Here is a 14,985-nt window from a genome sequence, read left to right as displayed (position 1 = left end):
GTACATAATACACTACATGCCTGCTTCTGCAACACTAAAAAGCATGCCTGTTCTAGGGTTAATGTCACTTTTATCTCCTTTGTGTAATAAAATTGAATCATCTACATATTTCATGTAACACATGATATTTTGTAATTTTCATCAAAGAAATTGTTTTCTCAGTAGTTTACATAAATATTGGCCAAGGTTCCAACTGAACTGTCATGCACAGTCAACCCACATTTCTGTTAAAAAAATTTATCACTGAATGTGAAGTAATTGAACAAAAATACCATTTGCAACATTTCCACTAGTTCAGTCACTTCACCTATTACTATTTTTTGTATGTGAGGAGATTTTTTTTTGGTGACTTCTATTATTTCTTTCACAGGAATGTCCTATGATGCTAGTCACACACCAACAAGCTCTGCCATTAAATCGGTAATATTAGGAATGAGTTTCGGGATTCAAGTGTGCTGAGGATTAAATGCAATGATTACTGTAAACAGTACATAGGTCAAATGGGAAGGACCACACATACTCTCAGAACAAAACAGAATTTGGTGCGTATACAGAAACCTTACAGCACTCAATCACAAACACTGGGCAAAATTGGGAAATAATACACAGGTCCAAAAAGGGATGACCCCTTAATGTCTTGGAGGAACTAGAAATTTCCACTCGCAAAAAGCAAGATCAAAATACGATCTTGAATGAACAGACTGAAGTCAATCGTAATGTCTATTTTAACATTTATGATGACTTACTACAGTGATGATTGTTGCATACGGATATCCAAGATGATAGGGGACAAGAAATGTGTGGTGGGACAGCTAGAATGTATGTGCTGCGCCTGACAACGGTGATGGGTGGGGGCCCTCCTATGTGGCCCTCTGCCTATGGTTGTTGTTGGCAGACAACTGGCAGTCTCACAGCACAACACCAAAACAGTTATCACATGAAAAAGCAAGCCATAAAGAAGACAGTCCCACAGCAACACCACGGATAATATATCTTAATCTTGACAAGCCACAGGGATCAGCGTTAGGGCCACTTCTGTTCGTTATTTATATAAATGATATGCCCTCTAGTATTATGGGTAACTAAAATATTTCTGTTTGCTGATGACACTAGCTTGGTAGCAAACGATGTTTTGTGCAACATTGGCTTGGTTTCAAATAGTGCAGTTCATGACCTAAGCTCATGGCATGCAGAAAATAAACTAACACTAAATCACAGTAGGACTCAGTTTTTACAGTTTCTAACACACAAGTCAACAAGACCTGACGTATTAATTTAAGATAATAGGCATATGATTAATCAAACCAAACAGTTCAAATTTCTAGGTGTTCAGATAGACAGGAAACTGTCATGGAAAGCCCACTATTAGGATCTTGTTTGAAGATTTAATGCTGCCATTTTTACTATGTGAACGGTATCTGAAGCGAGTGATCATTCGACATGAAAATTAGTCTACTTTGCTTATTTTCATTCACTTATGTCATATGGTATTATATTTTGGGGTAACTGTTCCCATTCTAAAAGGATATTTTTGGCTCAGAAATGAATGTTCAGGCAATAAGTGGTGTAAGTCCACGAACCTCTTGTCGACCCCTGTTCACGAGTCTGGGTGTTTTGACATTGGCCTCTCAACATATATATACTTTACTGTCATTTCTTGTTAACAATATTAGCTCATTCCCAAGAATAAGAGGCTTTCACTCAGTTAATAGTCAGCAGAAATCAAACCTGCATTTGGACTGGACTTCCATAATTCTCGTGCAGAAAGGTGTGCAGTATACTGCTGCAACCATTTTGAATAAGCTACCACTTGAATTCAAAAATCTTAGCAGTAATCCATGCACTATCAACTCGAAACTGAAGAGTTTCCTCATGGGTCACCTCTATTCTGTAGAGAAGTTCCTTGAAAAATTAAGCAGATTCTTGTTGTATTGATGATTGCGTTTACTTAAACTTATGGATTGACTTTTTTCGGGTTCATAAACATTTTATTTTTATCTGTTATTAATTTTATGTTGTAATTTTATGTACTAACACGTTCCATGACCTTGGAGATTTGTTCCTAAATTTGGTCTTATGGAACTTGACGTGTAAATAAAATAAATAAATTTTAATTAAGTACCTCCAAGAACACTATTCACACCAAACAACAAAATTTACTATTAATTCAGTATGGGTGTGTTATTCAAATGTGACAAATATACCATATGTCAGCAGCTATGCTAAAGTGTGGATTCTACCAAGTCACTGTTTTATCATGTGGCTGCTGATAATTGGACTCTTGTAACCAATACATTCAGGAAAGTTTCGATGCATTTGGTGTTGGCATAGTATGGTAACATTTTGTATTTCGTACAGTATTTGCTAATTAATTATTATATTGTGGTCTACGAATCTGAAAATGGTTTATGTTGAACCAGTACTGGTCATTTAAAAAAATTAATGCAAGAAGAACAGGTAAGAAATTGTTTTATTTCACAGATATCATTCAAGAACAGCTGTTGACGTATTCATGTGCTGTGGTGAACTTATATTCTCTTCACTTCTACAGTATCGCATAACTAGGGATAGGAAAATTTTGCATCAACAATTAAGAAAAAATTCTTTGAAATCTCTGATTTCTATCAACACAATGCAAAATCAGTTTTTTTTTGTGAAACGTTACAAAATCTGGCTTTTCCCTATTTCCGGGAGCAAAATGTAAATCTGAGGATAGCAGTTTACTAATATTGGTAACTGACAATTACTGAATGCTGAAAGTGGATTTTGTCTCTTCTTGTGAATGCTAACAATTGTGTGTAATCAATGCTGACAATTGTGTAAGATGACAGCTGATTTTCTGTGTAAAGAACTATGGCTTTAGATGTGACCTCAAATGAAAATATTCAGTTTCCAACGATCACCATTCCAGTAAGGGTTTTAGTTACCGCCATGAAATCTCCTGACTCTTTTGCATAGTCTGATTGCACAAAAAAGTCATATTGTTTTGAGAAATTGTTAATGTGACGCATTAATTAAACTACATATTTACATGGTACACAAGTACAAATATGAAAAAACCAAATTCAGCACATTATTTATTGAATCATGTAAATCAACAAGGTATCTGATCACATTTCGACCTAACCCGGGCCCCTGTCTACCCAACAAATCATGCAGTCAACACAAACTTCATTCATTAAACAGTAAAAATAAAATTGGATACATATTGAAATAAACTTTGTTAGTGTTCTCTTTTACTGCCAGGAACACATTTGCATGATTTTGTGTGTCCAATTCTCTGAGTGGCTGAAAGAACTAAAAGGTGTGGGTGCCATGTCGGGTAACTTAATAGTGAAGCTGAAGTGTTGTAATTGGTTATTTTCATTCTTATACTCACGTATTACAAAAAGTGTGCAGTTCACCTTACAGATCTTCCCAGACTGCTTTGTTTGTGGTACAATCTGTTCCACAAAAATATCAGGAAATATGACATTGCCAGGTCAGAACTTTATCTGTACTCCAAGTTAAAAATGAAGACTGTGGGATTATTGTGGAAAAGTTAAGTTTTGGCGATAAACCAGGAAACTTTTGAGAACTATGAAGGGACGAATACTTCAGGCAGAGGTGAAGGAAACAGTTGCACCTTCAAATTAGGCTAACAACTCTTACTGCCACAGATCTATGTAAACTGTGTTCACAGTTCTAAGTTTTTCTTTTAGTCACAGGATGATGATGATGATGATGAACTTTACTAAAGCTGACATGGCAGTGAGACTGTTATGCATACCTTGAACGGCAAATCTCAGCCATGTACGACTCCCTTCATAATTTAGTGAAACAGCAACTTCCCATATCAGAAGGGTATATGGGCATTGTCAAATGTCAGGTGCTGTGATGAAGGTAGTTTGTCTTCTGTGTTCAATTTTACACTCTGGGTGGCTGTTTCCAGACTACAGTGAAGTGTTGACAGATGAGTAACATAATGTCTCAGAACAGAACTTCGGAGTTATAACAATGCTTTCTACTGAAACTGCAAATTAATACTTTTATTTAATTGATTATATCTAACACATATTACTCCTTTTTAATAATTTAAATAAATGTGATCTATGATGTCAATAAATGCAGTGAACTTGATTTGTAACATGTACTAGATTAAGTTTCTGGCTGTATTTTGTAATTTCTGTCTGAGGTATTCATTGGCTTTCATGTACTGTTGTGAACACAATGGGTGATGCTCTGACATGAGGACCAATGTAGAAGAGCAACCTCAAACACCATTGTCACTCCAGGGAATCCTTTAAGCAGAAGCATTCCACAGAAAAACACTGCTGGATATTACATAACAGAGTTGTTTGAGATCCTTTACATTGGATAGGTCTATTGCATCTAAATATGGCAATAAATTAGATTGTTGCTCTCAAGTAATGACTATTTACTCAAATAGGCTTGAGTAATATGTGTGTAGTTATGTTCTAAAGAATAAGGAGAATGAGGGTTCTGCAGAACCCTTACCGGTCATAACAAATAACAACAAATTTAGCAAAAACAACACTGAAATTGGCAGAAAATAACACTGAAATTAGTCATGAAATCCAACAATATTTTCCTGTCCCTACCTATAACACATCACACAGTTGATTTCAACAGCTGCTTCAAAATTTACAGCTACTAGGCTTCTAAGTAACCACTTCTCTTAAAGATGCAGGAGGAAATTGTACTTTCTGCACAGAATATACCATAACTTCCATTTTGTGTTGTCCCAGACCTAATTGCTTTGTGGCTAAAGAGTAGAAATACAGGTATTACAAACTTTCAAAGTGTTTTATTGCGATTTTTAAATGTAAAAAATGTACTGGCAAGTGTGGGTGTCCCCCAACTTAGTTAAACATTCACAACAGGTGCTTAGTTGTAAAGAAAGGTACATATCTCAACAAATATAAATGGCGAAAGCTTACACAAATATTGTTTACATCTACTAAACAGTTTACTGGTCACTATTGAGGTAGTAAAAAGTGACAGAGTCCAGAGGGAAATCGGTGCCTATAGGAAGACAGGAATGTGGAGACAATACGTGGACGAAATAAAACAGATGTAATGAAAACTGCACAGAAATATCTATCTGGTCACATAGAGTTATTGCTCAGACTGAAATGCACAAACTTCGCAACTATGATAAATCTAAGGGGAAAGTTTGTGTAAAGGCAAATAATTTTCCCTGCCTTAAAAAAAACAAAAAAAAAAAAAAAAAAAAAAAAAAAAAAAAAAAAAAACACTTGATTCATTCAGCTTCATGGAGACAGTCATCTTCTACAAGTGACTTACACATTTATTTTACCATTATAAGCAAACTGGATAAAAGATTAGTCCCCCCAAAAGGCATCATGTTAATATTACATAACACCACCTCAAGCCTGGATAGCAACTTAAATTTGACGAGGAAATGAGTCCAATAGTTTTTTCAGGTAAACCATATCTAGGTGAAGCCACACACTCATGATTAGGCCCTGTAGAACCACTAAATTGCGGGTGTCTTGACTGCTACATTCACCTGTTGTTCCAAATAATCCCCATCATTTTCTATGGGATTAAGATTGAGTGATTAATTTGTCCAACTAAGATGTCATAGTGTGCATGTCTTTTTGAAAAACCATAAATGTATGTATGCAGACTGCTGAACAAGACTTTTATCATCTTGGAAGACAGGAGTAGTCATCATGAAGAAACAGAAGAATGGGCAACACTAGAACGTTGAAATAAACACCCAGGTCCACGTTCACGAAACCTGAATGACTGGGCCAGAAAACACCCTAAAAAAAGCACACTTCTGCCTGAACTACACACAACAAGTATTGTGGGTTAAATGCCCACTGGCGCATTCAATGCCTTGAAACATTTGAAAAGAAGGAAAACAAAAACTAGTCCGCACTCCTTGCCTTCAGTCAGCTACATCCAATTTTTACGTTGTTTGGTCTACTGAACACAAGCAACTTAATGTGTTGCTGTGAGCAATGGCCTTTTGAGGTATACCCGATTCCAAACACATGTTTCATGCAGTTCCCTCAGCGAGTTTGCTCAGAAACTGGTTGAAATGGAGCTGTGTTCACTGACAGGTTTGAAACAGATTGTCATGAAAAAATGTCGTTCTGTGAAACTAGATTTGGTTACTTCACTTCAAATTAATTAACCAGATCAAATGAGCTATTCGTCAGGAAACAGTACACTTTAGATTTTTTTGTATACAAAACACAATGCAATAAAGAATTAATTATTAGAAAATAAATTTCTCCAAGTGTCAAATGAGGTTGGATCTACCATGCATGCCCCCCACACCCATATACACAGTTGTCAACAGATAATATTCATTCACATAGATTTAACTCCATTGTCTGACACCAACTAGAGTGCTAGAAGCACAAGCACATTTCATATGGAAAGTACATTTGGATACTTACCCACATCCATAGAGTCAATAAAATAGTCTGTAAGAAGCAGTGGTTTTTCCAAATGTGGAAGGAGTTTCTCAAGCAAAACTACAAGCAAATGCCGTTGAGTTACTGGAGAGTAATTCCAGTACTCCCACTTGCTCATACAATTCCAAACTTTGTTAAGCCACTTCTGCATAAGTTGAGTTTTAGGCACAAAACAGTTCTGTTCTGAAACATGAAAAATTAATACTTCCTTTAACAAATACTTTTACATTATATAAGAAACTTCTTATTCTGACATTGTTCACTATCTCAGTGTGTGAGCATCTATTTGAATGGTTACTCAAGTCCTGTAATATTAATCAAAATAACATGTCAAGGGTTGAGATAACTGCAAATACCTTCTTTCCACATAACCTAGGTAATTTCATTCCACTATTCAATGAAATAATCCAAAGATAAAACATCAAGTGTGGCACTAAGGATGGAGATACTTCCCACGCAGTACTGTGAGACAGACACTGCATTACTTACAGACGACACACTCAATTTTATGGGAAATATCAGTAAGGGGGCACAATATTTCCAGCACTGGAAGGCTTTAAAAACAATCCCGCACTATTGTTAGTACAGAAACACTCACAAAAGATTCAATAACATTGCAACTGTAGTAGAAATTTATTTTCACGCAGAACACGTTATACCCCACTAGATGGAAAGTAATCACAAGAGACAAACATGAATTAGGAGTGCCTTGTTCAAGAAAACAAGAAAGCTTCCAGTTCAACAACATTCTGATACTGAAATTGATAGAGATTGAGTACTACTTCAGATGAACAATTGTGTAAGAAGGCCATGATCTCAACTGAAAGAACCATCCTGGCATTGCTGCATGTGACAGAGGGGAGCAGCAGGAAATCTACGCAATGATGGCTTCATGTGGATATGATCCCCCTTCTTCCTGAACACAAATCAAATGTTTTGATCACTGTGCCACTCACAATATACAGGGTTAATTTTTAATGTTTTGCTAAAATTCCTTCTCATTCTGTCTGGTAAGTCTTCCCTGATCCACGGTTGTGGATGACTTTTGAAAAATCTGCCCCTTTTCTTAGACCTCTCCAGTCCTTTCCCTTCACCCCTCTTCCTTCCCCTCCAACCCTGCTGCCGGAGGGAGGAGCCACTGCCTCTGAAAGCTTGCATAATTATCGCCTCCTTTCAAGCACGGGTTCTGTGCCACTTGGTGAGTAGATTTTTTATCTACTGAATTACATTATGTGTACTCCTTCAAGTCGCACATACCAGAACTTCCCTCATGATAGATACATACATACATACATACATACATAGAGAGCCATACCATCCTCTCTTTGGAAGACTGTTGATAAACATTTTGCTTTGTTTTCGCACTTCTACGATAAGAACGTATTGTAAAAGACCACCCTTTAGCTACAACATTGGACTTATTTTCAGAACGATTAGGAAAGTATAAATCAGCACACCAATCAAACTTACTATAATACGAGGTCTGTTCTAAAAATTCTGGAACTTTATCCACAAAATTTTTCTATGCTTACCTTTTACTTATTGTGCATGGTATCCTCTGAAATACTCTCCTCCCAATTGATACACAGCTCCCACTGCCGTCCCCATTTCTGGCAGCAGTCTTGCTAAGCCTCTTGCTGGATCGCGCGAAGCGCCATCTGCAAATTTTCTTTTATCTCATCTATCATTGCAAAATTTCATCCTTTCAACAGGTTTTAAACTTTGGAAATAAAAATTTTCCCAGGAGCCAGGTCTGAAGAGTACAGACGATGAGGCAGCACAGTAATTTCATTTTTTGTGCAATAGTAATGCACCAACAGGGATGAATGTGCAGGCATGTTATCGTGAAGCAAGAGCCATGAATTGTCTCGCCACATTTCAAGCCGTTTCCTTCTTACATTTTCTCGCACTCGTCTCGATAGTACCATCGATTGATAGTTTGTCACTGTGGTACGATTTCATGATGAATTAATCCTTCAAAGTCAAAGAAAACTATCAGCATGGCTTTGACATCTGACCTCACCTGATGAGCTCTCTCTGGACTTTGAGGACCTTCCCTGACCCATTGTGAAAATTGAACCTTTGTCTGAACCTCATAACTGTAGACTTATGTCTCATTATCAGTTATGATTCTCTTAAAGAACATCTTGTTCTCATTTGTGTGATCCAAAAGCTATTCACAGATTGTGAGGTGAAGGTCATTCCGGTCTTGATTAATGAGCTGTGGGATGAATTTTGTGGCAACACAATGCATTCCAAGATGCTGTGTCAGGATTTAATGACATGATCCAATTGAAATGTTACTGTGTGAACCATTCATAACACCGAGTATGGCTTAAGCACTCATCACTGTGGGCTTACTGCAACTTCGGCATGTCCGTGTAAAGGTTTTCTGGAGTTTCATGCAAAATTTAATGCATACGTATTGCTCCTCTAACTCAGCCATCTCGAAATTTTCAAACTGTGCAACACAACATTATACTCAATACAGCACTGAACAATAACTAACTGACATACAAAAATGAAACTTCCAGCAGTTACACATTAAACACAGGAGTGTCCAGGGATATCAACAATATTTTGCTCCAACACACCACTGGTGCTAAATTACTAATGTTCTGGAATTTTTTGAACAGACCTCGTATTCCCTTTAAATACAATTGTGCGCAATGTATAAGGACACTCTTCTTTTACCTATGCTCCTTGGCCTCTACAATTCCTTTGAACGAACATTATTGTGAAATATCTTGATGCATGAATGCTACTCAACCTCTTAGCCAAATTGGTAAAACCATATTTCATCAACCATCAGCCAAAATATGGAGTGTGGTCTGATTCACATTTATACTTGAATCTTGAAATAAACTTACAAGTGGACCTCATGGACTGGTAATCTTTGATTTTCTTGATGCTTATAGGACTTGACGGTCAAAGGCAATACATCAATTTCCTAAAATCTTATAACCACAATCTCAAAAAATTGCTTTTAAATTTGGAATATTTCAGAGTACAGTTAAGTACAAAACGTTTCTATAGCTTGAATCACAAACAAAGGCATTCGAGTTTCAGCTTGTTCTGCACTGTCAATGAGCATTCAGTAGTGTTTTGAGCAATCACTGTGAATGTAGTAGCCAATGTGAAGAGAGTGAGTTATTTAGTAAATTTTTATTCAATTTTTTGCAATTTGACACCACTGATGGTTGTGATAAGAGTGAAATACTACATAAGCAAGTGAAAGAGACATAATTCAAAGGACTTTCTTCATGTACAAAGCACATGCATGTGCATACTGCAACTGTCACTTGGAACTGCCAACAATGCAATTATCGCCTGTGCCTCGACCTGCGTAAACTGCCATCGCTCATAAATTGGACTGCAGCTTATTAAACACTGCCACAGGTAACTTAGTGTACAGAGTAAGAGTTACGCAGTCATAAAGTAACTTGTTCAAATTTAATTAACAATAACCTTTTTTCTTACTTTTATTTAAATTCCGTGTGAGTTAACAAATACTGAATAATAATTTTTAGTAAAAACAACATTTTTATTTTAATTACTGGTCATAGGAAAATAAATTAAAACTATATACAGACATACAAAAGGCCTTGTTGTTAAAATGAGAAAGTTATATACATCAATAATACTGTTAAATTTCTACAAACAAAATATTTTATTTTCTACTGATGTTTCACATGTTTGTACAAATTTTATTTTCCAGTGAATACTCATATTTTCCTGTGGTCAGTAGTACTTTAATTGGGTATTGGAAACATCAAGTGTGTGTACTAATCTAACATCTACATCTATAGGCAACATCTATAGTCAGAAACATTAAAGATAATATATATTGGACTCATTGCATGGTACTAGCAGAAAGATGGAATTTCATGGTTAAAGTACAAGGAGGTAGGAAGATTTTTCACTTAGACTAATGGAAAGCAGTCCATATATCAAAGAAGCACAGTGAATTCAAAAAGTTAACGGCCAAAAAACATAAGAGAGACCTTAAGATATGGCTTACAGCAAAGTGTCCATATGGCCAGAAATGAATAACAGAGTCATGTAAAAGTAAAATCGAAAGTATTGTGCTATTAGTGTTTTTCATTATTACTACATATGCCCATGCAACTAAAGAAAATTTCAACTATAAATGCAGAGTATTGTGCTAGTGACCTGTGGATGAAAAAATTAAATGTATAATGTTATAAATTCAAATGACAGAAAATCCAGGATGGAATAAGAACAGTATTGTGTTAAGGATAGATTGCTACTCACCATATACAGGAGATGTTGAGCTGGAAACAGGCACAACAAAAAGACTGCTATATATTTTAGCTTCAAGCAACAAGATCTAGTGAAGTTGAAAGCACGCACAGAGTCACACAAGCACAACATGCACACATTCGGCCACTGTCACTGGGCGCTGCAACCATACTGAGGTGCAACTGCAGTGTAACTGCAGTCCAGTGGTGGGTTTGGTTTTGTTTTGCTTTAGGGCGCAAAAACAACTGGGGTCATACACACCCAAGTCAAAACTATAGAACACGAAGACAGAGAGGAGTTAAAAAGTGACTGTATGTTAGTCCCAACTGACATAAGAGAAAACAGCTAAAAAAAAGGCACATGGAGAAAGGGCTAAGAAAGACACTGTACAGAAATGGAGGTCCAAAACTAAAAATTAAATAGCCTTCGCAATATTACTTTGGCGGATAAAAAGTAAAATGCAGTCGATAGCCTGTGCATCATTTACTAAAATGGCCGATAACTCAGACGGCCAAACCAAGCTGGAATGTAAATGGTTAAAAAATTGGTATTCCATCAAGAAGTGGCGGACAGTTAAAACTTTGGCACAGTGTGCACAAAGTGGTGGGGTAGTGCCACTTATCGAATGATGATGGCTAAAAAGGCAGTGCCCAACATGTAGCCTAGTTAAAATGACCTCCTCCCGAGAGGAGAGCTGAGAGGAGGTCGTCCAAGCTGCTGGGAGAGGCCTGATAAGCCGGAGCTTATTCCCGTGAAGGGAGAACCATTGGCAATGTCAAAGGGACACCACCTCCTGACAGACAGCAACACAAGGATCATGGGAGGAAATATAGGAACTAGTGGGCTGAGGTACGAGGACTGCAGCCTTGGCAGCAGCGTCAGCAGCCTCGTTTCCTGGCAGACCGACATGACCAGGAACCCACAGAAACATCACACTGGCTCCACCAAGACTGAGCAAGTGACAGTTTTCATGGACCCGCTGCACTAAGGGATGGGCGGTGTACAGCGCACATAGACTTTGAAGGGTGCTGAGTGTGTCTGAGAAGAGGACACAATTGAAAGGTCTGTGTCACTGGATGTACTCTATGGCATGACACAGGGCGAAGAGCTTGGCTGTAAATACTGAGCAGTGTGCCGGAAGCCAATATTGAAAGACACGGGTGCCAATGATGATGGCATACCCAACCCCATGGTCAGTCCGAGAGCCATTAGTGTATACAAAGGTACTATCGCACAGCTCCATGCGAAGGTCATGAAACTGAAGGTGATAGAGCGAGGCTGGAGTAGTGTCCTTAGGAAGTGGATGAAGGCCAAGGTTAACGTGGACTGCACCACAAAGCCAAGTTGGTGAAGGGTTCACACCCACCAGGAAAGTTGCAGGTAGTGTGAAGTTAAGTCGCTGTATCACGAGCCGAAAACCGACTCCAGGAGGTAACAGAGAAGAGGGACGCGCCCCATACTGGCGATCAAAGGAATCATCAAAGAAGGAGGCATAGGATGGGTGGCCATGCATGGCAGACAAACGGCATGCATACCTGCTGAGGAGAAAGTCACAGTGGTAGGACGGTGGTAGTTCAGCAGCTTCAGCATACAGACTCTCAATCGGCAATCGGGCTAGCGTAAAAGGTGCCAGTGGCCAAATGGATGGTGGATAGTGTTGAGACGGCATAAGAGGGATGGACATACAGACACATAAACAAAGTACCCATAGTCGAATTTTGAATGGACAAGGGACCGGTACAAACAGAGTTGGGTGGTTCGATCGGCACCCCGGGAAGTACCATTGAGAAAATGTAGATGCAATTGATCATAAATGGTGAAAAACTTTGACTCAGGTGCGGCAAATTATTAATGCCGAGAGTAGTATAAACTGCCTGCGAGAACTGGACGTTCCATGCTACGGACACACCTCTCTGGAATAAGTAACTACAGATGTATATTTGGGGACTCTGTGTGAAGTGATTACAGAGACCGGATGTGTTTTACGTTGGAGAGATTTTGTTATTGTTGTGTGACACTATTAAGCTCATTGTGAATGTTTAGTTAGTCAATGGCACAATAAACAAATTCAAGAAATTAATACGCATTCAAGGTCTGCATCTTTTCATGGTCAATATTCTTCGAGAGAAGAAGCAATAAACTTTTTGTTGATAAAAAAGTTAGACACATCAATCCATACACATCATACAACACAGCACCAAGTTGTGCTGAACGATCTTCGTAGCGAAATAAAAATTTTAGAGATTTCAGATGGAGCAGTTCTGACGAAGAGTATCAGTGAGATTGACGCTGCGGGACATATATCTAGCTCTCCTGTGCTATTTAAAACCATGGATTTATATTCTTCAGCTTTCAAAAGACTGAAACTAAAATCTGAATAAAAACCAATAACTAAAAATACCAAAAATAAATAAGAAGCAGAGAATTTTCTTAAACAAATTTCTTAAATAAATTAATTAATTAAAATATAATAAATAGGACACTAAGGAACCGCGTACAGCGGGCTGCCAGGTAAGGTACATGGGAGAACCAAGAGTGTTTCCTATTGAGCATGAGCCCCAGAAATTTCATATTTTCAATGAATGGTAGGGCAACAGGCCCAAGATGTAAATATGGTGGGAGAAGCCAACTGTGCTGCCAGAAATTTATAAAGACGGTTTTATCAGTGGAAAAACAAAAGCCATTGTCAATGCTCCAGGAGGAAAGATGATCAAGACATTTCTGAAGATGCTACTCGGTGAGACAGGTCTGTAGAGAATAGCAACAATTGGAAAAATCGCCAACAAAATGGGAGCTGGAGAAGCCTGACGGGAGACAGGCCATTATAAGGTTAATGGTGGAAGCAAAGAGGGCAAAGCTCAGGATGGAGCCCTGAGGCATACCGTTTTCCTGGATAAAGGTGTCCGACAAGGCAGAACCCACACGCACCTTGAAAACTCAGTCTTTTAAAAATTCCTGAACGAAAGAGGGCAGCTGGCGACGGAAGCCCCATCCGTAAAGAGTATGGAGGATACCAATTCTCCAGCAGGTGTTATAGGCCTTCTCCAAATCGAAAAACATGGCCACAGTCTGGGATTTCCACAGAAAACCATTCATGGCATGGTTGGACAAAGTAACAAGATGGTCAACTGCAGAACACCGCATTCAAAATCCACATTTGTGAGAGTCGAGCCATCATACCAGCTGGGTATGAATCATATGTTCTATCACCTTGCAAACCCAGCTGATGAGAGAAATGAGGCATAGCTCGAAGGAAGGTTTCTTTCCTTACCGGGCTTAGGTATGGGTATGATGGTGGATTCACGCCAACGTCTGGGAAATTTGCCCTCTGCCCAGATGCGGTTGTATGTGTTAAGCAGAAAGTGCTTGCCCGCAAGCGAAAGGTGCTGCAACATCTGAATGTGGATGGTGTCTGGCCCTGGAGTGGAGGAACGGGATGAACTGAGCTTCCTCATAGTAAAGGCAGCATTCTAACACTCATGTTTCGGATAAGAGAGCGGTATCAGCCGAGCCGCCTCCACTCATTTCCGATGGAGGAAGGCAGGGTGATAGTGGGAAGAGCTCGAAATGTCCACAAAATGGTGGCCCAAGGTGTTGGAGACGGCAATAGGGTCTACAATGACATCGTCTTCTACTGTCAGGCCAGAAACTGGGGAGTGGATCTTGGTCCCAGAGAGCCAGTGGGGTTGGCCCACACGACAGGGGAGGGGTGGAACTTATAAAAGAACTAGTGAATGTAATCCAGCTAGCTCTTTTGCTATCCCGAAGAATGCAACGACACTTTGCATGCATTTATTTATAATGAATGCAGTTTGCCAGCGTAGGATGACAGGTAAAAATGCGGAGAGCACGTCCCCATGCGCAAATTGCGTCGCGGCATGCCTCAGTCCACCAAGGGACTGGGACACAATGTGGTAAAGAGGAAGTACGAGGAATGGAACGTTCTGCAGCAGTAAGGATAACGTTTGTGAGATATTCCACCTGGTCATTGCAACTGGGGAAATCTTGTTCTTTGGAGGTCGCCAAGGTCACCAGGGAGGAGTAAAGCTGCCAGTCAGCCTCAGTAGGCTGCCATTTGGATGTGCACGCACATGTGGTAGGAGTCAGCAAATGGATAGCACGGGGGGAAATGTTCACTCGAGTAGGTGTCAGAAAGAACAAGCCAATCAAGGTGAAGGGGAAGCTGGGCATTGCAGAAGGATAGGTCCAAATGGTAATAGGTGTGCGAGGAGTCAGAAAGGAAAGTAGGTGCTCCAGTGTTAGGCAG

General features: G+C 39.0%; 1 protein-coding gene across 2 annotated transcripts in view; it reads right to left on the bottom strand.

The window, feature by feature from the left end:
- LOC124616089 (nucleolar complex protein 4 homolog A) overlaps window positions 1-14,985 on the bottom strand; it is a 147,216-nt gene that overhangs the window by 79,927 nt on the left and 52,304 nt on the right. For both annotated transcript variants that reach the window (XM_047144345.1, XM_047144353.1), the window contains exon 5: window positions 6,438-6,638. In XM_047144345.1, the coding sequence (XP_047000301.1) occupies window positions 6,438-6,638 (201 nt within the window). The remainder of the gene's footprint in view (window positions 1-6,437; window positions 6,639-14,985) is intronic.

Source organism: Schistocerca americana, chromosome 1 (genome assembly GCF_021461395.2).
Source record: "Schistocerca americana isolate TAMUIC-IGC-003095 chromosome 1, iqSchAmer2.1, whole genome shotgun sequence".
In the NCBI taxonomy this organism is placed as follows: domain Eukaryota; kingdom Metazoa; phylum Arthropoda; class Insecta; order Orthoptera; family Acrididae; genus Schistocerca; species Schistocerca americana.
The sequence above is the reverse complement of the archived record's forward strand: the minus strand, read 5'-3'. Positions and strand labels throughout refer to the sequence as shown.